Source organism: Cydia fagiglandana, chromosome Z (assembly GCF_963556715.1).
Source record: "Cydia fagiglandana chromosome Z, ilCydFagi1.1, whole genome shotgun sequence".
NCBI classification, from domain to species: Eukaryota; Metazoa; Arthropoda; class Insecta; order Lepidoptera; family Tortricidae; genus Cydia; species Cydia fagiglandana.
The window spans coordinates 18,805,725-18,830,831 of NC_085959.1; the positions used below are offsets into that span (position 1 = coordinate 18,805,725).

General features: G+C 37.1%; 1 protein-coding gene across 1 annotated transcript in view; it reads left to right on the plus strand.

The window, feature by feature from the left end:
• The window catches only part of LOC134679251 (uncharacterized), a 116,492-nt gene that overhangs the window by 83,161 nt on the left and 8,224 nt on the right, over nucleotides 1–25,107 (plus strand). Inside the window, exons 6-18 of the mRNA XM_063538140.1 lie at nucleotides 1,697–1,791; nucleotides 10,196–10,359; nucleotides 10,968–11,141; nucleotides 12,107–12,227; nucleotides 12,490–12,597; nucleotides 12,850–12,993; nucleotides 13,636–13,724; nucleotides 14,213–14,381; nucleotides 14,888–15,031; nucleotides 16,696–16,831; nucleotides 18,142–18,274; nucleotides 20,447–20,550; nucleotides 21,158–21,231. Coding sequence (XP_063394210.1) covers nucleotides 1,697–1,791; nucleotides 10,196–10,359; nucleotides 10,968–11,141; nucleotides 12,107–12,227; nucleotides 12,490–12,597; nucleotides 12,850–12,993; nucleotides 13,636–13,724; nucleotides 14,213–14,381; nucleotides 14,888–15,031; nucleotides 16,696–16,831; nucleotides 18,142–18,274; nucleotides 20,447–20,550; nucleotides 21,158–21,231 — 1,655 coding nt within the window. The remainder of the gene's footprint in view (nucleotides 1–1,696; nucleotides 1,792–10,195; nucleotides 10,360–10,967; nucleotides 11,142–12,106; nucleotides 12,228–12,489; nucleotides 12,598–12,849; nucleotides 12,994–13,635; nucleotides 13,725–14,212; nucleotides 14,382–14,887; nucleotides 15,032–16,695; nucleotides 16,832–18,141; nucleotides 18,275–20,446; nucleotides 20,551–21,157; nucleotides 21,232–25,107) is intronic.

A 25,107-nucleotide genomic window follows, 5' to 3' on the forward strand; every position in this document is an offset into this window, starting at 1 on the left:
GAAGGAAAATGTTTATCAATTTGCTAAACATACTCGTACCACTCCAAATATTCTAAGTAAGTTACGACGAATAACTTGAAAATATCGTTCTTTCAGCGTACATCTGTTAAGTTTCGCCCTCACGATTACATTCGAATTGGGGCATTCAGATTTCCACCGCAGCAGCGGTACTACTGTAGCGTTGTCACCTTCAATCTCCTTGTTGAAATATTCAAGTGACAGATTAATCGCTTTTCGTTATCATCTCGAAGGAATTAATAACCCTCCAAGTATTATACCTAGTTTTTTTGCATTAGAAAAATGGTAAACAATCTTGACAGGTTTTTTTATTGAAAAACTCTTTTAATAAAAATGGTAGCTATTACTTATGATACCAAAATATATAGTAATAATATTATGTATAGTAATAATCCTAATTATGTTATGTATGAAAAAATAAGTACAGTCAACAACAGAGCTATGAATACAGGCAAAGTGTCAAAAATATGTATACCGTAAAACTGGGTGAAAAGACACGATTTTCAACTTCAAGGACGATTTTCGCCAATATTCCAAATGATAAAAGTAATAATTTTGATATCATTTTTTGAGTCTTGGTTAGTTCTTCAATTTTCCATTTGTGAAATAATTTTTTACCAACCCAATTCAGAGAAAATCAAAGAAAACTACCTGTTTTCTCCATATCCTTAAAACGGGGTCGATAGACACAAGAACGGGGTGAATAGAAATATTAAGTTTTAGTTGTCATAGGCATCGAATTTGGTCATTATTATGTGGATACTCTATTGGCAAATGGTATATATATCTGTTAAACAGCTATTTGACACAAAATTATATTTTCGTGTCTTTTAACCCCCAAGGCGTGTCTTTACACCCCTTTGTTGTATCTAATCACCCCCTATGGCGTAACTGTTCACCCCATATGCGCGTCCACTGACCCCTTTATCACGTAAATTTGCTTGTTATTGGTTTTTTGCAAAAAAATGCTTTATTATAGATAAATTTAGTGATATTATTTATTATTTAGGTACTACAGATACTAAATTACCAGGTTAGCTAACTTTTACTTAGTTAATGTCAAAACATTTACCACTAGAACAAAGTTCACACAGGCTTCATTTCTTAACTCGGCGAGACCTTACTTTAGAGTAAAAAAATCTAATTTTTAGGCAGTTTGATTAAGTTCTTTTGGTATCAATGTCGAGAATAAATAGTCTACTATATACGGATTCCAAAAAATCTAATTTTAGAGATGTACATTTTTAAATATAACAACTTGAAAGAAAAAGTTCAAAATTTCTCTATTCACCCCGCGATTTCTGTTGACCCCGTTTTACGGTACAGTACTTTATTGCCTGTACATTAAGGTCGTGTATACATATTTTTGGCACTTTCCCTGTATTCATAGCTGTGTTGTTGACTGTACAATTAAGATGATGTGACGGTGTAGGTACATTTTTGGCTTACAAATCTTACAATACAAATTGCGCCCTATACATATAATGATATACCATACATGTATGTTTGAACGATATAATAAATGTACTTACCTACTTTATACGACGTTTAACACTATTCATTCCGTTTTCTGTATGAAGCCGTTAAATTAGATCTTTCTTAATTAAAGCTGAGACTCAAAGTAGGTATATAGTTATGTGCCTTTATTTGTTTGCCTTATATTTTAATTGTTTTTCAGAACTGAGTCCCAATGAAGAAGCAAGGCAGGCAGTGATACGTGAGCTGATCAGCACCGAAGCTGACTATCTCCGGCACCTCATCTCCTTAGTGCAGGTAATATAAATTATGCCCGCGACTACATCTTCGTGCAATTAGTACACAAAAAAACGTATACAACACCATGTTCCAAAGGTGACACTTTCTTCTAGAATTATGGTCCAGAAGCTTATTCGATTTTATAGAAGCTTACAAAAAAATGGACATGAAAAAGAGACCTATAATTAACGTACTCGTATTCCGCGTTTATTGATTCGCCATATAAACCTTCAAGAAAAGAGCGTACTCCCATCTTAAAGGCCGGCAACGCGCTTGCAGCCCTTCTGGTGTTGCGGGTGTCCATTGACGGCGGTAATCGCTTACCATCAGGTGATCCGTCTGCTCGTTTGCCTCATATTTCATTTAAAAAAAATCCTTATTCGAGATACAACTATAACATCTGGATGAAGTGTTAATCACCGAGGGTTCAATGTATTTTGGAATATGAAGGGACGTGAGTTGACAGTAATGAAGTACTTGATATCTCGTAAACTATACGCCTAAATAATAACAAATGGTTTCTAAGAAAACCCAGTTTCCTACAAGAAACCCTTTTTAATAAGGGATACCGTTCTCTCACAAAGGGTTGTAGCCAAAAAATGATCGGCACTTTCCATGCATTGTGCGCGTATATTCTATGAAAAGTGAAGTTAATGCGTGACTCGCATTCCTACAAGTAAGTGCTCTGGTCAAAAAATCTGTGTGTTACCCACTTAAAATAACAAACATATAGAGAACCTTACTCAGAGATAAATCGCATTTCGTTTCATTGATTAAAAACAAAGCATTGAATGAGCTTAAACATAATATACAAACTATCTATAAATAAACTTAAAATAAAGAGCCTATAAATGAATCACGTCCTCCAAGTATCGTGACAGGATCACCGTGAGGTCATGACAAAATTATTTTCCTATTTTTAAGAAAATAACACACAATTACATAAACAAAACATTAAATAAGCTTAAATATAATAACACAAACTACCTATAAATAATCTTAAATAAAGAGCCTATAAATGCATCACGTCCTCCAAGTCACCTCGTTTTATTTACAATATTTCTTAGTTATCGCAAGTATCGTGACAGGATCGCCGTAAGGTCATGACAAAATAATTAACCTACTTTTAGGAAAACAACACACAATTAAATAAACAAAACATTAAATAAGCATAAAAATAATAATACCAATTAGGGATCCTATCTCGTCGCATAATAATTGATTGTCATAATGTAATGTTACGCATAAAACTCTTTTCACATATTTTTTCTCCAGGTGAAACAAAAAGTATTTTCTAAAATAAGTTGCATAGGTTGTATAGAAAAATCATAACACAAACCTTTTTCAGAAATGTTAATATTTCCTGCACAATAACAATTATGCGAAATGAGTTTTATGCGTAACATTACATTAGGACAATCAATTATTATGCAACCCAATATGGACCCTATAAATTATCTATAAATAATCATAATAAAGAGCCTATAAATGAATCACGTCCTCCATGTCACCTCGTTTTATTTACAATATTGCTTAATTATCGCAAATATCGTGACAGGATCACCGTAAGGTCATGACAAAATTATTTACCTATATTTAGGAAAATAACACACAATTAAATAAACATAATACAAATTATTTACTTGTTATTATTTTTTTCAGACAACATATACACCGTGTTTTTTTTGTTTTCCGTTAATTTCAAGGGTGCATTCCTGAGCTTAAATCAAGTAACTTTCTCAAAGACACCGATATTCTAATTAACTCCATTTCGGAGATAATCAATTATTATTATTTTTCCTATAAGGCCTCTACAAGCGTGTACACTTGCCTTAGGGCCGGTTTACATATTGATTAGTGTTTAGAATGAGTTCATACATTTGCTACTAAACTTAAGTACAATCTCGGTCGATCGATGTTCGAAATGACATTGATATGTCACAGATTTCAATTGTTTGGTTGAGTTAAATGTAATGCCCGTGTTACAACAACGCTATATGCTACATTAATTACCATTTAAAATTATATTTTTGTTTTAAAAAAATAAAAATAATTTTTTTTTTTTAAATTAACTATGCCATTTAGTTCTCTTAAACGTTCTTAATCATACCCCGAAGTTAACGGAATTCAATAAAAACACGGTGTATATTGACATATTTATTACGTGAGAATATTGTACCTACCTACACAATTGTCCATATATTATTTCCAATTGCTGTTAGGGCGATTAAATATGCGCAATGGGACAGCTTCGTACCGCACCTATTAATCTTAAATTTAAGTTTCTTAATTCATACCATAAACTCGGGTTACATTGACTCAATAGGAGGAGATAACTTTGACTCACATGAAAACCTCATTTAAAAGGGTGTAATAAAAAACAATAAAACGTCAAAGGTTAACTAAAACCAACCTATAATAATATAACCTGAACCGAGTAAATCTCAATGGCCAAAGTTACCCTCCAGGGCTAAAGACACCCGACTATACGGTAATTCATGTATTTGCATAAGATACTATAGTACTTAGTATACATACAGGTTGATATATAGGTAAGTTTACACATGGGAACCAACAATCTCGCCACATATAGTGACTTCTCATCATCATCATCATTGACGTGTTCATCTTACCTACTACATTTTTCGTGAATATATGCATATTGTTGATTGCTTTGTCAACAGACTTGCCAATATTCAGTGTAACTCTCTGTACAATTTGTACCTACCAATATATAGATTAAGAAACTAGTATAAGTAACGAAACTGGGTCCTGTAACACAGGGTTTCCTAGTTCAGGACACAGGGACGTGATTTACTGTATGTCTAATTTTATAAAATAAACTTTTTTTCATTTTTTCATTTTCAATATACGAGCTAATTGCTTCATTGTATTCAACGTCTCAAAATAGACATACTCGTAGATACCTAAGGCCCACTTGCACCATTCTAATAACCCGAAGTTAACCGGTTAAACCTGGAGTTACCATGGATACCAGAACAATTTGACACTAGGTTAACGGTTTAACCGCTTAACCCCGGGTTATTGGGATGGCGCAAGTGGGCCTTCATGTGAATTGACGTAAGCTTACACAGACGAAAGCTGAGGATAGATTGATGAACAGAAATTAATCTACCATAAGGTCCATAAGTAATATTGAATCTGTAGTTATTGTTATGCCGATATAATAGGTATATTGGTCTAATAGGTAAGTTTAATATGTTTTACGTAAATATTAAGGTTAAGTGCCACACAGTACACACGTAGGTATATTGGCCACTTCTATTGGAGTTTGGTTTACGTATGTAGTATGAAAAATTTGATTTGTCATGAAAACGCGGCTTATTCCGGATTGATATTTTTCCGTTGTGTTAGGATTGGAACAAGATTACCCGAGGGGGTACCTATTTCACTGAAAGGTTAATCTTCCAAATATCGAGGGCACTAGGTGGCTCCAAGCCGGCGACTGCAGGGAGATCGATCACCGTTCTCCTCCTCCCCATTCAAGGGTCTGCGAAGGGCAGGAGGGAGCACGATTTGACGCAAGTGTTTTTGTTTTCTATTAATAAATGTCTATTGTCCCCCTGAAGAATCATTCTAGTCTCCATCAGTTCGCTGGCTATAAGGAAAAATGTGATATTTTGATTGAGTCAACATTTTAACGTATGTTTGATAGGAAGGTTCTCATTAAATAAAAAACTAAATATGAGAATAACAAGAAAGGGGCCAAGATATGTTCAGCTCGGGTAGCCATGGCGGGAATTATCTCCGCTCGAAATTACTTTAGCCTCGTACGTCCCTAACGAATATTGCGTTTTTGTATATCGAACTTTCTTTAATTCCATAAGAGTTCAAAACTCGATTTGGATTAGTACAAGTAACTTCGCTGGGACGTTTACGGGGCTAAAGCTTGAAATCCGACAAATCCGACCCCACCGCTACTCACCCATATGATGAGATACAGTCTATTTCTTGTTTCCAAACATTTATTATTATATTATATGGGCGGGTGCGTTAGGTATTTGGTTGTTAAGAGCCAACAGGAGTGGTCATTTCTCCATACAAACGTACTCCTCGTCTTCCTCCGTGGTTTTTGAAGCTAGAGCACTGATTTTTTCAACACAGATTAATATTGTTGGCGCTAGAGCCCTTCAAAAATGGCCAAAATGGCCTAATTGACTATGCCGCAATGAGAGGCGTGGCATTCAAAACTGATATCAATTAGCCAAAAAAGCAAAACGGTCCGACACAGATAATTTCATAATTATTTAGATTTCCAAATTTGGTTACGATTGGTTAAGTTTTGGAGGAGGAAACAGAGGAGTACGAAACCTCGATTTTTGAGATTTTTAACAAGCTTTTATTAGGTCGACCTGTATGTAACTAACTATGTAATGGAATCTAAAGTAACTAATTTAACTATCTTCCAAGGATCGTAGCGTCATGAAAATTGGCAGCTGTATGTAGTTCTGATGACAATACAATAATATGGTACTGTCGAACTGATCTGATGATGGAGACAGTAGGTGGCCATAGGAACTCTCGACCTGTATGTAACTAACTATGTAATGGAATCTAAGGTAACTAATTTAACCATCTTCCAAGGATCGTAGTGTCATGAAAATTGGCAGCTGTATGTAGTTCTGATGACAATACAATAATATGGTACTTTCGAACTGATCTGATGATGGAGACAGGAGGTGGCCATAGGAACTCTGTGATGAAACAACGCAACCTAATTGTGTTAGGGGTTTTTAGAATTGTCTCGATGAGTATTAGTTGTCTGTCGTAAGAAAAGTACAGTCAGTGATAAAAGCTTGTACCAAAAATGAATTTTTTGCAAAAACTTATTACGCAGGATTTTTCGCCTTGTACTTATCGCACTACTTTTAGGTGCCGCTTCCTTTAGCGAGACGGGTATATTTACCTAAATGATGTCATGGTGTGGTACTTTTTAACCGACTTCCAAATCTCAAAGAAGGAGGTTATCAATTCGGTTGTATGTTTTTTTTTATTTTTTTTATTTTTTTTTTATTTTTTTTTATGTTTGTTACTCCATATCTCCGTCATTACTAGATCGATTTTGAAAATTCTTTTTTTGATTGAATGTATATGCATACAGATTGGTCCCGTTTTTGTCAAAACCCAGTTCTGATGATGGGATCCATGAGGAATCGAGGGAACTCCTCAAATCTTAAAGGCATACATATAGTGATTTTTGGGTTTTTATCAACAAATCAAGCATATACACCCAAAAAAGTGACATTTGATGAAGTGGAACTGCTGATGATGATCAGAACGGAACTCTTTAACGACGCATAGTTCACGGTTGGCGATTTGTCCTCTTCGTTATGTTTGTTAAGCAAGTTAAGTTTTTAAGCCACATTTTTGTCAAGCTCGAGTTCTGATGATGGGATCCATGAGGAATCAAGGAAACTCCTCAAATCTTAAAGGCATGCGTATAGAGATTTTTGTATTTACATCAGAAAATCAAGCATTTTCATTAAAAACTGTTGCATTTGATGAAGTGGAACTGCTGATGATGATCAGAACAGAACTCTTCAACGACGCATAGTTCACGGTTGGCGATTTGTCCTCGTCGTTATGTTTGTTAAGCAAGTTAAGTTTTTAAGCCACATTTTTGTCAAGCTCGAGTTCTGATGATGGGATCCATGAGGAATCAAGGGAACTCTTCAAATCTTAAAGGCATGCGTATAAAGATTTGTGTATTTACATTAGAAAATCAAGCATTTTCATTAAAAACTGTTGCATTTGATGAAGTGGAACTGCTGATGATGATCAGAACAGAACTCTTAAACGACGCATAGTTCACGTTTGGCGATTTTTCCTTTTCGTTATGTTCGTTAAGCAAGTTAAGTTTTTAAGCCACATTTTTGTCAAGCTCGAGTTCTGATGATGGGATCCATGAGGAATCAAGGGAACTCCTCAAATCTTAAAGGCATGCGTATAGAGATTTTTGTATTTACATCAGAAAATCAAGCATTTTCATTAAAAACTGTTGCATTTGATGAAGTGGAACTGCTGATGATGATCAGAACAGAACTCTTCAACGACGCATAGTTCACGGTTGGCGATTTGTCCTCGTCGTTATGTTTGTTAAGCAAGTTAAGTTTTAAAGCCACATTTTTGTCAAGCTCGAGTTCTGATGATGGGATCCATGAGGAATCAAGGGAACTCCTCAAATCTTAAAGGCATGCGTATAAAGATTTTTGTATTTACATTAGAAAATCAAGCATTTTCATTAAAAACTGTTGCATTTGATGAAGTGGAACTGCTGATGATGATCAGAACAGAACTCTTAAACGACGCATAGTTCACGTTTGGCGATTTTTCCTTTTCGTTATGTTCGTTAAGCAAGTTAAGTTTTTAAGCCACATTTTTGTCAAGCTCGAGTTCTGATGATGGGATCCATAAGGAATCGAGGGAACTCCTCAAATATTAAAGGCATACGTATAGATTTTTTTGTATTTTCATCATAATATCAAGCATTTACATTAAAAAACTGTCGCATTTGATGAAGTGGAACTGCTGATGATGACCAGAACAGAACTCTTCAATGACGCATGGTACACGTTTGGTGATTACGAATTTCGATTTTGACTTGGACTGGGACCCGGACTCGGACTCATACCCGGATCCGGTTCGGACCCGGATCCGGTTCGGACCCGGATCCGGTTTGGACCCGGACCTGGACTCGGACCCGGATTCGGACTCGGACTCTGAACCGGACTCGGACCCGGACTCGGACCCGGTCTCGGACCCGGACACGGACCCGGACTCAGACCCGGACTCGGACCCGGACCCGGACTCGGACCCGGACTTGGACCCGGACTCGGACCCGGACTCGGACCCGGACTCGGACCCGGACCTTGATTCAGAAAACCACTATGATACCTTAACTAAATAAACAACTATGATTACCTACCATAAAATTAATGTAGGTATAAAGTACGATGATGCCAATCTTACTAGCCCCTCCCGCTTAAACCCCCGTACACCGCACGGCATGCGCCATTAAGTGGGTTAGGTTAGGTTTGAACTGCGATCCTCACAGAACCGAACAAGGATTAGGTTAGGTTAGAACTGCGAGCCTTACAGAAACGAAATGCTACTTGAAAAGTGGGTTTGATTAGGTTCGAACTGCGATCCGCACAGAACCGAACTGCTATCTGAGGAGTGGGTTAGGTTAGGCTAGAACTACGACCCTCATGGCTCCTCTTCACGATGGGCCAACGCCGGCCACTCCAAGGGACGCATTTATGCGTTAGAGGGAGCAAGTGATATTGCTATCTCATTCTACCGCATGGCTGCGTCCCTTGGAGTGGCCGGCGTTGGCCCATCCTGTAGAGGAGCCATTATACAGAAGCGAAATGCTAGTAGAAAAGTGGGTGGTTTTACCTCCTTTTCTACATAGTGTACCATCTACAGTAATCTTTCATCGGCCCCCATGGAAGTCGGTTTTTTTTTCTTAAAAATTATTTCCTTATCATATATATATATGTCCTCTAAAGCGTTAAAGCACAATGAGCAAGAAATAAAATACGTCATTAAAATCCTTAAATTTTTCACTGCTTAAATAATTGTCTCAAATTAGGCAAACCGATGGGAAATGGAGGCTTCACCATCGTTGCCTCGCAGCATGTATAATATATGTATTTGTAAATTGATCGATGGGCCGCGAGCTACCAGGCCTCAGCAGATTTAACGCCGCCAGGGACATGACAAACGTTCGAGCAACCTCAAACCGTTTGGGATGCGAATATCGTAGGTAAACTTTGAACGTGGTTTGAACAGACGAAGCTTAGTATTATATGCCATGCGGAGGCCACAAGGGTCACTTGCACCATCCGAATAACTCGGGGTTAACCGGTTAAACCTGGCGTTACCACGGTTACCAGTACAATTTGAAACTGGGTTAACGGTTTTACCGGTTAACTCACCCGGGTAACAAAGAACGATAGCGAGATAAATTGTCACCGTGTGTACTAACTAATTATTGTATTTATTTTATTTATTTAAGGATCATCAACGGATAATACATCTACACAATTACATAGGAACAAGGACATTTAACATTAACAGATGCTTAGCCACTTATAGGTGACCACAGCTCACAATTATCGCATGTTGTTGATAGATAATATTGGAATTAGGCATGGTCATTGATAGAGATGCCACGAACATTCGGCAATTATTCAATATTCGGCCTATTTGACCACTTTGCTTATTATTCGGTATTCGGCCGCTTTCCACTACTTCCACACTTAATCGCTGCAGACTTTGACGGACTCAATCTGATACCTGATAATTATTTTGTGTCTCCATTCAGACACCATTTAATCTATAGATTCACGTGTGCAAAAAAATTATAAGTGTTACATCAAGGGCATATTACATGCAGGTATTCATGGCAGCGGCGCACGCGCTGCAGGACAGCGGCAGGATGCTGGCGGTGGACACGGCGCGCCTGTTCTCCAACATACCGGATGTGCTCAACGCAAGCCTCGCCTTCTGGGAAGCCACTTTCTATCCTATGCTCAAAGATGCACATGAAAATGGCACTCCGTAAGTTCTATTTGAAGAGAAAGCTTTTACTCGTAAAATTAGTCATCTATCAAAGAGTGAAAAGCGGAAAAGTAAGTGAAGAGAAATGAAACCTTATTTATGGCATCAGTGCTGTTTTGAAAATAGGGACTGTAACTGTGTAAAACTTTAAAAAATACTTTAAAGGGCCTTAATGATAGGTTTATCGTTAAGGCTATCCTAATAAAAAAAAATCTCATATAGTTATAACTTGATTAATGATGAAGATAACGTAGCTATCTTAAGTACCCTTTTTTTGTAAATCGCTGCTGCCGCACGCCTTTCCTTCGATCACGACACGACCACCGCTTCAATTTAGGTACCTACATTACTGATTGACGTAAAAAGATTTACGGGTAAGTTTAACCCCACGAGTCACGAGGATCTTTTGCTAGCCAAAACACGACTTTAAGACATCTTAAAATTTAGAATTTTATTTTGATCTGCATTGCTAACCCGATATCGCGTAGGTACGAGGGACTAATGAGGTTATAAATAATACGTTAGGTATCAATTAATTAAGACAAAAGTACTGTTGTACTTATAGAAAACTTTACATGAATAGGTACTGAGTTTGTTTTATTTTTCAGTTATAATACAGAATTTATGTCGAACGGCTTTGGTCATTTTCGTGAAATAATGCAACCGTACGAGAGATACGTGAACGACCAGACCAAAGTGCTGGACTATTTCCGCACGCTCTCGAACAACTCCGACTTCATGGCCTACTTGGGATGGTGTCATGGGCACAGGACGTGCAACAGGTAAACATTACTGGAAATTACTCAACTATATTATAGTTAGTTTTTTTTAGCATTAGCGATAAGGTAAACAATCTTGATGTGTCTTTTGAAAAACACGTTTTATAAATAACATATTGATTCGGTTAAACTATGTTCTAATGTATGGGCAAGAAAAACTAATTATAGCCAGCATTCTATGAATGTAGTATGATACCTTTGGGTATGGTGCTTTACGCACACTAGCGTCCTTCCCCCTCCCCCTGACGCAACCCCCCCTTATAGCATGAAATACGTCCCGGTTTACGGTTTTTTTTTATTTTTGAGAAAAGTATTAGAGTTAGGAAATAAGTGTCAAGGTAAGAAATAATCCTTAATAAATTTTAAACAAAAAAGGTTATATACAACTTTTTAGTAAGACTCACCATATTCATGTATTAACTTGTTGAAGTTCATTATAAGTTAGTACGTGATAGTACTGAAAAAAATCTTATACGGAAAATAAGCTTGCAAGGTTATTGTCCTGTATGATTTCTTTTAGTACTATCACGTACTATGTTATATTGATCTTCTGCAAGTTTTTCAACGGTTAAATTTTGTCGAAGTTCATCTAGCCATAACATGAATATGGTGTGTCGTATCAAAAAAATGAATATAACCTTTTTTGTTTATAATTTAATAGGGAACATTTCTTTCATTGACACTTTTTTCCTATATTGTATACTTTCCCCAAAAAACAAAAAGAACTCCCAACCGGGACATATTTATGCTAAAAGGGGGGGTTGCGTCAGGGGGAGGGGACGGGACGCTAGCCTGCGTAAAGCACCATACCCAAAGGTATCATACTACATTCATATAATGCTGGCTATAATTAGTTTTTCAAAAAACACAATTTGACCGAATCATATGATGAAGTTATTGAAATTCCGCAACAATATTGTACGCGTTAGTTTACTTCGAATTATTTTACCGTATGTGTGTTCACCCAGGCTCCAATTAGCTGATTTGATGGTAAAGCCCATGCAGCGTCTCACCAAGTACGGCATACTCCTCCGACGCATCATCTCGCACACGGACGCCGAGCCAGAAAGGACCTCGCTAAAAATTATGGTAACTTATTCAATTAAGTACTAAGACCTCACCTCTAAACTAACTTTTGCCTAATTGGTCGCTTTTATTACCGTGACATCTTGGCACGCACGGAGATTGTATGCAGTTGCTTTTAATTGATTTTAGTTGACGATAAGCAGGATATCGTGGATCCAAGCGTCTGCGTGCTTTCACGTGACGGTATAACGTGCCATCTACGTAGATGTCTACAATATATTATAGAAAAAGTACCTGGACATAAATAATTATGATTAATTTTCAGGAAACAAATGCTAAAAATTATGTACTTGACATAAACCGGACGATAAGGCAACGCGAAGAGTTGGAAAGACTGGAACAGCTCGCGAACTCTATTGACGTTTTTGATGTGGTACGTCATATACATATGTACCTATTTTATAGTTAATTCGTTTAATGAGATAGAGTTAGACCAAGAAAAGTCTGCAGCGATTTTGATACCATACGCAGGGCAAGTGTCATGTATAATTTTATAGAAGTTTGATATTTGCTCTGCGTGTGCAAGAAAAGTCGCTGCAGACTAATCTTGGTCTAACTTTAGAGTGCGTACCCTGCAGGAGCAATTTGTCTGGAATATAACTTTGCTCGCTTTTATTCCTTTTAGGACTTTAGGGACGACGACATGGACAGATATTTTCGAATGTACTCTCACATAAACCTGCGGGCGCCGATGGTGAACTGTTTGCCGAGCCACAGCAGAACCATAATCTATCAAGGTGATCTCCGCTACAGAGACAACGTCAAGGAGGCAAGCTACTGCTTTCCAATTTTACTTTTTTTTATTTTTGGTCGGATGCATCCGGGTAGACTTGTTTTGAACCAAGTTCCAATGTGTGGTGTGAAACGTACCGCTGAGAGAAAATACTGTTGACTACCGTCTTGGCACACTGTCATTTCAATACATTATGTGTCTGAAAGTGATTTTTAATGGCAGATATTGTAGTAAAATGACACGTACATGACAAAATTTACTAATAAATGACGGGAAATATACAATGTGTAAAAGTAATAAATCAAATCAGGCATAGAATGAACCCGTGTAGTCATGAATTAGAAGATTACTCACCCGTAATATTTTTTTGGAAATTTCCCGAGCAGCAAGATACTGCAAACATTACGACACGAGGCAGGTAAAGGTTTGTCCGTATTAAATTTACACACTGTATATATAGGTATATAATTTAACCATTTCATATATCTGAATAGTTACATGTCACTCCATCACACATTGGTGCTAGGGAATACATTGAAATGCGATGGGCATGCGAAAGTAATTAATTTGCATCTGCGAATTTTATTCCTGCATTTGCGAGTTCATATTCATTTCAGTAATGTAATGAAAAATGTATTTTATTATTATACTACACTTTCAAAATACTTCAACTTACAGATCGACGTCCGCGTGATTTTATTAACTGACATGATGCTTATATGTAAAAAAATGTCAAAGGGCAGCGTGTACCCTTTCAAATTAATAAGGTATGTACAGCCAAGTTCACATTTAGGTACCACTTCGTAAGTTGTAGGTAAACCTTTTCAGATAATGCAACCCTGTGCGAATTTTCATTTACAAGATGGGTTTTAGTTGACTTATCCTTTAGTTACACTCTGTATCTTTAGGTATTTAAATAAAAGTACCTAAGTAGAATCTACCCTCAAATGGCTCAAGCCAGTTGAGGGTAGGTGAAAAGCGTTACATGATCAAATAATGTAGGTTAAAGTCAGGTCGTTCAGGGACAGATCCAGGCGTTTGTACTTGGTTGGTTAACCAACAAATCTTATACTACCCGAAAATGTAAAAATTGTTTAGATTACTTTTATTTTAATACCTAAAGATACAGACTATAGGTGCTAGCATAGGTCAACACATATATAATAACAAAAAGCATATTCAACTGTACGTTTTTGCCTAATTATCATTTTTTTCCTTTATATGATAATTTACTAAATATTAGCTCTACTTGTAGGCCAAAATATATGGTGGACAGAATGATCCACTTTCCAAGATACAGCACAAGGAACCCTCGGGAACTAGCGTCTCTAATATTCGTCATGGTCGACGAAGTTGGCTCTTCGTACCATAGTTTCTCTCTGTCTGAGCCAGCTAAGGACCCCAACCCTCAAGGCACGTTGAAAGTAAGCAATTTTTAAACATTCTAACTCATGTTGTACAGTCATCAGCAATAGTATCTTACACAACTAGGGCCGCAAAAATATATGACGCGCTCTTATTGCGCTCCAAATAAGAACGTGTCACATATTTTTGCGGCCCTAGTTGTGTAAAATACTATTGCTGATGACTGTACATTTGGCACCTACGTACTAAAACTAATTGCTATACCCTGTCCAGGTTCATGTTCACATATATGCGTACCTTGTATACTTATAATGTTGTACATGATTGCAATGATTAAATGATTAAACGATTAAATGACGTTAAGTCCAAAAACTTACGATTTTGGTAGTCCACGTGTGTCTTAAATATGTTTCACCATATGTATTGAAAGCGAGAGGTTTAATTAAATGGAGGAATTAAAATCATTTTTACTATTTTAGACCCAATAACAGTGATGATATAGGGTACGTTTTAGGTCAACTCCCCTTAGATTGTTATTATTTTAATGAAAATACATTTTTTTTAGATATGGGAACAAAAACTACGAGAGGCTAGGCTCACATACGACCTCGGCGTGTGGTTTGCCAGAAATCCATCTCGGGATCTCTCTGAAGTAGACGTGGATTCCTCTTCCGACTACGGTGCCGCTGGAACTAGCTCCGCGAAAGCGGTAATTATTACCTTTTCACCGCCACGTCAATGAAGTAATAAAGTCAATAAAGTGTCATCAACACCACGTCAGAAATTGCTCGCTCTAACCAAAACCACGACTTGATATTAAATCATGACGTGTGGAGAACAAATGGCGTACTTTATAATGAAGTATTGGCGAAAAAGTTAATAACCATTATTTACTTTATGATTAAGTATTTGTAGAATTATATTACTTTTTCACCACACCAACTGGTAAAGGCTCTGTAGATTATTCAAAAAGTGATAGCATAGTTACATTTTATTCACATACGTGAGAAAAAGTAATTGATTAATCACACAATCATGCGGTAAATCTAGTAATTTTAGTTGTCAAAAGTTGGTACATATTTGACAATTCAGTTACCACGAAACATTTGGTAGCGCCGTAGAGCACTTTCCCACTGACGACCAGTTTTTTTGCGGGTAGGTACGAGTATACGGTTTTTGTGGGATTACATTTTTAGTAGTATGCATGCAATATCCCGGAAATAGAATGATCGTGTGAACGTTACTATATTAGCACGTACCTATACCTACTACTAAAAAACCGGCCAAGTGCGAGTCGGGCTCCGTACAATTACGCAAAAAACTGCAAAAAAATTACGTTAGTCGTATGGGCTCCCCAGTACGTATTTGAGTAGGTTTCATTTCAAGTGCCTAGGTTCATGCCTACCTTCATGCCTATGACGGTTCATGACATACAGTCTGGTGACAGACAGACAGACGGACAGTGGAGCCTTAGTAATAGGCTCCAGTTTTTTACCCTTTGGGTACGGAGCCCTAAAAACGCTATCCATCAGAAAACATTACGGACGTCAGTTGGAAAGAGCTCTTACTGCACCAATTACTGCACCTGTCAATACAGGGGCTTGTTAGGGTTCCGTACCCAAAGGGTAAAACGGGACCTTCCGTCCGTCCGTCCGTCCGTCCGTCCGTCCGTCTGTCACCAGGCTGTATCTCACGAACCGTGATAGCTAGACAGTTGAAATTTTCAAAGATGATGTATTTCTGTTGCCGCTATAACAACAAATACTAAAAACAGAATAAAATAAAGATTTAAGTGGGGCTCCCATACAGCAAACGTGATTTTTAGGGTTCCGTACCCAAAGGGTAAAACGGGACCCTATTACTAAGACTTCGCTGTCCGTCCGTCCGTCCGTCCGTCCGTCCGTCCGTCTGTCACCAGGCTGTATCTCACGAACCGTGATAGCTAGACAGTTGAAATTTTCACAGATGATGTATTTCTGTTGCCGCTATAACAACAAATACTAAAAACAGAATAAAATTAAGATTTAAATGGGGCTCCCATACAACAAACGTGGTTTTTGACCAAAGTTAAGCAAAGTGGTCAGTACTTGGATGGGTGACCGTTTTTTGTTTGCTTTTTTTTTTGCATTATGGTACGGAACCCTTTGTGCGCGAGTCCGACTCGCACTTGCCCGGTTTTTACCAAAGTTAAGCAACGTCGGGCGTGGTCAGTACTTGGATGGGTGAGCATTTTTTCCGTTTTTTTTTTGCTTTATGGTACGGAACCCTTCGTGCGCGAGTCCGACTCGCACTTGCCCGGTTTTTATTTCCCTACGTTTCTGGTTGTCATACATTGAATGGTTAGTGTGTGTAAAGTGTTGTTTGTACTGGCAGAGCAAGCAGAACTCTGACGACGTGAACATCGAGCGGGAGGCGCGCGAGCGGGTGGCCGCCATGCTGCACCGCAGCATGGGCGCTTCCACTGAATACGACTTCTCACAGGCTTCCATGAACACGGACTCATTTGATGGTAATGAAGTTAAAATAATATCAGGGTTTAGCGTCTGGGAGACCGAGCTTTGCTAAGAAACTAAGAATGCGCGTTTACCCAGAGATACGACCTATCTAGATCGATTTATCGCCTCCTTAAACCCCCATATAGGTAGTAAATTTCATCGAAATCATTAGAGCCGTTTCCGAGATCCCCGAAATATATAATATACCTATATAAATAAATAAATACATGTATAAATAAATAAACAAGAATTGCTCGTTTTTAGATTAGGAGTCAGGTTTTAGGTACCTAGGTACTCGCCAATAGATATTTAGAATATAAATAAAAAATATAAATAGAAATATTTTTATTCGTGAGCACAAACACAAGAAAGAAAATTATGGAAGCAGAGAAACAAAAAAGGAGAAAGTGCCACGAAATGGTCTCACCTCAGCATGTTGCTGGCGATTTAGTCCATCGCTTCCGACCAATAACCTACTACATTTTAGATTCCATCAACTCTCAGTATAGTCCTTCCATCCTGGCGGAAACGGCGTACTTACTACAAATTTAATTGAATTGACATAAAGGCCTCTATGGGTTTATGGGCTTCGGCTCCGCGCACCTCTCAAAATCCGAAACACTTTTGTTTCGTGTACGAGATAAGAGTGACGGTTTGTTCGTCCTACGACTATCATTCGGTACCTATAATTGAACAAGCAACAGTTGACTTTTGAAGCTTTTTGGTTCCCTAAAGGAGAAACGTCTAATTTGTACACTTCCTATCTATACATTCTACCAAGTATACAATTCTAACTACTAAGGTTATATAGGTGTGTTATTGTCCATTTATTGTAAACTACGTGTATTGTATGTGAGGTGTGCAATAAAGAGTATTGTATTGTATTGTATATATATTTGTGTGTCTACTGAACTGAAACCTGAATTGGTCTAAAAGATGAACCTAACCTTACTACAAAACAATCTCATTACTTTTTTACCTTTAGCAGGAATATCAGGTGTTTTCATGAATAACTAAAGCAAATAATTTCGTTGCGCAAGATAAAGTGAATGACGTTTGTATGCAAATTACACGCAAAAGTTCCTACTTAAAGCGTCTCTTTTTATTCAACATGAAAATTTTTGAGGCTAGATGAATTTTTGAAAGTGTAATGATTATTTATTAAGTACCTTTATTTTTGTTCCATTTATTACACTACCGCATTTTCAATTCGTGGAAACTTCTGGAACTTCCGCTAATGAAGGTGATAGTCAAGTGCTAAATACGAGTATATATGTATATTCCAAGAAATGGTAAACTCCCAACGAGAACCTTATTTCGGCAGGCGAGGCCTCGGGCGCCGCGGGCGCGAGCGGGCGCGCGCCAACCCTGCACAGCCTGCGTCATCCCATGCAGCGGAACTCTACTAGCGGCAGCTCGCGGCAAAGTCGTCTCTCCAGCTTCCAGTACTCCACCAGGTCAGTTCCGACACATTTCTAATATTTCACGTACGGTTCTAAGTTTGTGAACATCCGCGCTAGTTTTCGTAGCGTAGAATTAGCAACAGACTTACCGCTAGTCAGCTGAGTTAAACCATGTTTAAACTAACAATTTACTTACAGGCGGCCTAGCCAAGATGACAATCGTTATGGTAACATTCCATTTCTAACCGCAGCTGCACGACCAGTACTGCACGCGTTGCAGTCATTGTCAATTTCCATAGTAAAATTGACAGTAGTGCAGCTGTCGTTGGAAATGGAATGTTACCCTAAAATTGAAAACTCCAATTGAAGCTTCAATAATGTATAGAAATAGTCACGTGACTTTTCGTAGCATCCGTCATCCCGTTCCCGATACATTTATCTTCAATAATAAAATAATTATGTGAAGTTATCGGAAAGGGACCTTTTTGTCGATGGCGCTTGCGCCATTATTAACGATGCTCCGATATAAATACAATGCCTCGCGACGCTGTGTAAATAATGATTTATTTCATGAAAAAACTTACCTAATACAAATGGTTTCTTGAAAATAAATTTAGGCTATTTTTCCTAAGTAGGTTAACGTTTTTTTATTTACGTTTGGCAATATAGGTACGATTGTCATATTGACTAAGCCCGTAGCCGTTTGCCCCACAGATACGTTTTGCTCTATATTTATAACTATCCAGATGCACTACCGTTATTTGAATTACTATTTTATCGCTAATAGTGAAAAAATTTTCACTTCAGCGGTCAGGAAACATCGTTATCGTAGTCCACATGAGCGGGCGTCACTGCACGTCCCGTGCGAGGATGCTAGACTAGTTACGCGGTCATCCTAGTATAAAGTATTTTATTCAATGTACTCTGTGCTGACATGCAACCGATAAATTGAGACATAAAGTCGAAAGGATAAAGAGGTATAGTAGTATACCCTATAATGGACGTGGAACCAGTAATGGGACAAAAAAACATAATTCCTCTAAAATAAGTATCTAAAAGTTAGTTTATAAACACTGGCTGTATATTATCATAAATAAGAGTCCTAGAGCTGTTTCAGTTTGAAGTTTCATTAAGTTTGGTTGTTTTTTAAGAAAATGGCGCCAACCCAAAAGTTGTCGTGTCACTGAAAAAAAATACCACTACGAATTCTTAACAACCTCGTTAAGAGAGTTGAGTTAATTTATTAAATTTTGATTAATTAATACTTGATGAAAACTAGAATGTGTTTTGTTAATTGCATTTACCATGAGATAAGGTATACAACACACTATGTTGTGACTCCACAGATGTAAAAAAAATAGGGGTATTTGGCTCAATCCCATTATAGGAGCTGTAAAACTGCGTGTCTCCTATGATGGGACAATTGACAGAATAATGCTTGCCATGCCATAATTTCATGTTTAAACAATACAAAAGTAAAATAAATGTAGTTTCGAAATATGTCAATCAGGAGGTATTCTCGGACTTCGGATAAATTAATATCGTTTTTCCAAACTTTTATTTAACGTGCCCTGTTAGTTAGTGTGGGTCCAATCTTGGTAGCTGAATTTGAGCCACTTTTCGATTTCCGATTCAGTTGAAATTTTGTGTAAGTACGTAATTAAGTATGCAAATCGGATGATAATGCAATATTATGATAACATGGACCTGATCTGATGATGGAGACAGGAGGTGGTCATGGGAATTTTATCGCAATAAACCCTAACTAATTGTGTTTGGGTATTTTAGAATTGTCTCGATGGATCTAATACAATAATAATTGGCTGTGGAAATAAAAATACATTCAGCGATAAAAGCTTATACCAAAAATTTATTTTTTTGCCGTAACTTATTCCCCATTTCAACATTTTATACTGATAGAGCAATGTCCATTATAGGGGGCCCATTACTGGATCCACGTCCATTACCGGGGGCCCATTACTGGAGCTTTGGTGTCCATGACTGGAGAAAAAAAGCATAGTTTTAATTTGTTAAATATGTGGAAACTAATTGCAGTATCTTTGATACAACACGCCTAAAACATGAAAGACGGATAGGACTTTCATCTTTTAACACGCTAAGCGGTAGACCATTTACATGTATAAGGGAAATATCATAAATACTCCAAATTTCCTCTTAAATGTCCCATGACTGGTGCTGTTACTATAATACTGTGACGCGTTATAGCGCGGCGTCCCACGACGAGCCGCAGCCCGGGCCCAGTCGGTGCAACTACTACCGCGCCGGCAGCTCCGTGGAGCACGTCATTCCCCCTCAAAACCCCGACGATGGTATGAAACACTTGATATTCTATAACATAACAATTTTGCAGCAATATCTTACAAGAATGTTAAGATAACCGATTAATATAAGTTAAATGTTAATAAACAGTTTACAATCGCAAAGTGTCGATCGTAATCCAAAAGGACAATGGCACCAAATTTCACGTCAGAAACAGATCTACATGAAGGGTCTATCTTTACTATGGTAGGCTCATTAGTGCTCCCTTATCCGTAATTGTCGGCAATAAAAAAGCCAATTGTAAGCTATAGAAGTTTATGACGAAACTAATAATATATCACTACAATGACTATCTTTTCCATCGCTTACCGAACTAATCGCCTCAAGGAAACCACTATTTATAAGCCTAAATCCCGCTATCGTAGAGCAACCAAAATGTACTAACGTCATTTTATCATAGAAATTTGGCGTCTGTGGTGACAATACCACACTTTGTCACTACAAAGTCTATACATAGTGAAGTAAATAGGTCAGACTCTATCGAATCTGTACAAACACACTATTAGAAAGACTTACTTAACTGTGTTTTTGTCAAGACTGCATTAGGAACGTCTATTTCACTTATGAAATAAATTATGCATAATGTATTCCTTCCAGCTGTCACATCAATAACTGTGAACGTGGTTAGCGAGAGTGAATCGGAAACAGTGGTACCGTCGCATCAGCAGCCGGTAAGTGACTCTTGATAATTATAAGCATAACTACTTATGTATACTTGTATAGGTACCAACCTAATTTATTTATGTGCGAATATTTGTATGTCATACGGTATGACACGGTGTGGTACGGTGGTAATTATAAACTACCGTATGACTCATACCACATTAAAAGCCACCGACGATTGTAACGAATGTAGAATGAGTGACGAAAGCAGAATAGGACTAATTTAAGAACTGACTAAAAACGAATGGGACTACCCAAGACGATACCATTTCTAATAGATTTTCCTGTCATCTATAGGTAAAGACCTATATGATGTATTTTTTTCAAAATTTCAGACCCAGTAGTTTCGAAGATAAAGGGGGGGGGATGGTAATTTTTTGCCTATTTTCTTGAATTACTTCTAAACTGACTATTCGAAAATTATAATAAAAATATATTTGATATTCTTACAATTAGTTCTTTCATTTCATATGTAACACGATATAGTTTGAAAAACTTCATTTTTTAATTTTCTCATTTACCCTCCAAAAGTGGCCCCCATGTTTAAAATTCATTTGTTTACGTTACATGTCCGTTTTTGGGTCACAAACTTACATATGTGTACCAAATTTCATCTTAATTGGTCCAGTAGTTCCGGAGAAAATCGGCTGTGACAGACGGACAGACAGACAGACAGACAAACAGGCGCACGAGTGATCCTATAAGGGTTCCGTTTTTTCCTTTTGAGGTTCGGAACCCTAAAAAACAGATTAGGTATACCATAAACTAGCACATATAAAATTGAGGGTGAGAAAGATCGATTGGTTTTATATCGATATAACCGGTGCGGTGTAATAGGGAATCGTCGTAAAATAATATACAAAAACATAGGTATACAATGTGTAATGTTAATTTTAATTGAACATTACCTACTTATTTTATATGGAATAATGTTATTTCCTATTCTATCGATAACATTCGGTAATACGATAATACAAAGAATAATTGATTGTATGAGTAAATGTCTAAGAGCAATTTCAGTTTCAATTTAACACGTAATGTAGATAGCGCTGTACGGCACCGTATGTTATGCGGTAACTTTGGTTGTGAATAGTTGACGTTTCACAATTCAGTTCCCATAAAATACACGGTGTAACATGAGTAAACCGAATAATTTTAACAGCGTATTCCTGATCATATTTGGAGACAAAAATGTCCTATAAACTTTTTTGAAATTCGTCTAATTTCAGAGATATTATAAATTAAAAAAAAACAAGTTTTTATTGTTACATAGTGTAAAAGGCCTTTTTGATGTTGGTGCTATGGGACGTAGTCTAAATATCCTTATTGATAGATGTCAAAAAGTGACAAGTAACACTTTGCAAAAAGTAGGTTAGGGTAGGGTAGGTAGGTAGGCAAGTTTTCCAATAACATTTATTATTTATGTGCAAATACATTCAAAAAATTGAAAAAACAAAACAAAAAAAAATATTTTTTTTGGCGAAATTGACCTAATCTCATATTACATTTTTTACTTCTTTTGACCTCAGAAATGCGTGGTTAAAATTATTCGGTTTACTCATGTTACACCGTGTATATGACTCCCTAGACTAGATGATAAACCCAAGTATAAAATTTAGCTGTTAAACTTGTCCTTGAACCGATGATTAAAAATACCACTTTCAATGCATTTACAACGAAGAGACACAGAAAGAAGTTGGAAAGGTGGTGGGGGAGGTAAGATTGATAGAGGTAGTTTCTAAAACCGTTCACATGAATGCTGAACGTTATTGATGATCGGTGATAGATAGGTTTCAGTACGTTAAAAGCACAACATTGACTACCTACTACCCCCTAAGAAATGTCAATGACAACCCCCAATTTGCCTGAAAAGAAAACGTGACAAGCCCACATTATTTTCTTTGAAAACTTAACGACAAATAATATATGTTTAAAAAGGAAGACTACACTTTTTTTTAAGTGGCAACCGTCCTTCCTAATTTAACTTTCAATGTGAACATTTCAACTTTTATAAAAGCTTTGACGTTTAATCGACCACTTAAATCTGCGGTAATTCACAAAACGTGGACACGGTTGGGCTTTTACACGCTATTTTATTTCTCATCCCGCCGACTATGATACAGACATTCCATTGAAACATATTTTTCATATCTCATGCTCTGAAAGTGGGTCGTTGTTGTTCTAAAAGGTGCGCAGAAAGTGATACGTTTATGCTCTAGTGCAGAAAAGTGGTGTACTCCTCTGTGTCCCCGTCCCACGAACAACTGGGTGGAAACAAAATGGAAAAATAGTGTCTTTATTTCCTCGCCTAGAACAATTGGTAATTGTTTAATTTTACGAATCCCACGTTAATCCCTTTTTTATAAAAAATGATGTAAGTGAATTGTTAAAAACAAATTATTCTTGATTTCTTTCGTTGAATTCTATAGATGGTCAAGCAAATCTTGTCAGTAGAAAAAGGCGCGAAATTCAAATTTTCTATGGGACGATATCCTTTCGCGCCTACATTTTTCAAATTTGCCGCCTTTTTCTACTGACAAGATCTGCTTGACGCAGTTTATTTACTCGATTTCATAAGGCGGGAACCAAAAGGAATACACCAAAAATATTTTTTTAAACCTTACACTTGCGTAAATGAGCAAAGGCAGAATCTTACACAGCCACAGTTAAACGTTTGCACGATATTAAATTGATTTTTAAAGTTATTTAGCACTATATTCATGAAATAAAATACAAGATAAAATTACTTATATTATTAATTAAATTGTTATATAATATTTAAAGTACTTTTATTGTGTTATTACGTGGTGCGGCGCACCAAGGTTGCGGTGCGGTCCGGTAGTCTGTTGCGGCTTTTAGAACGAAAAAGTATAAAATTAAAAAGTAAGAGGCAATCCCGCTGATTTTCATACTATAATGAACAAATCATTTTAAAATTACTGCAGTTTGTTAAAAAATGTGTGTTTTCGTAAATATTGCAATCTTTAATGATTTTCGCTAGGGGTTATTAATCTTCACACGTGTAAAGTCTCCGATTGCAAGTAAGTCCTAAGGAAAATAAATCATGGCCGTAGATCTATTAGGTACTTCCATTACTGATTTTGCGAAATTGCATTGTCTTGTTTGGTTTCCTCGCATTCGATATGGAAAGTAGAGTGTTTAACTCGGGTGAAAGGCACCATTTCTGTCTCGGACTATTGGCGCTCTCACTGCGTTCGAGCGCCAAACTACCTCGACAGAAATGGGTGCCTTTCAACCCTTGGTTAACAATCTACTATTAGTCGAGTAGACAATCAAGTGAAGTTAATATAATTATATTTTCACCGTTTTCAGTTTCTCGAACAAACTATATACTATTTGCCAATAGAGTATTAACATATTGGAGAAAACAGGTAGTTTTCTTTGATTTTCTCTGAATTGGGTGAGTCAAAATTGATTACACAAACGCAAAATTTAAGAACTAACCAAGACTCATAAAATGATGTCTACATTTTTACTTTTATCTTCTGGATTATTGGCGAAAATCGTCCTTGAAGTTGAAAATCGTGTCTTTTCACACCGGTTTATGGTATTGCAATCTGATTGCTGGATTTAGGAACGTAAACTATTCTGGGATTGAAGAGCGGTTTGGTTTATAACCTTTGTCAGACAAAAGCAAAGGATATGTTGAGTGAATACTCAACTTGATATTTTACAAATAAACAAAACAAATAAACTTGGTACAGTCAAGGAATTTAAATTCCGACCCATTTCGTACTTTGTCACAGTGACAATCAATATGAAAGCCGCTAGAGACCTCATACGGTTGTCACTGTGACAAAGTACGAAATGGGTCGGAATTTAAATTCCTTGACTGTACATCGTTTATACATCTAGAGAACTAG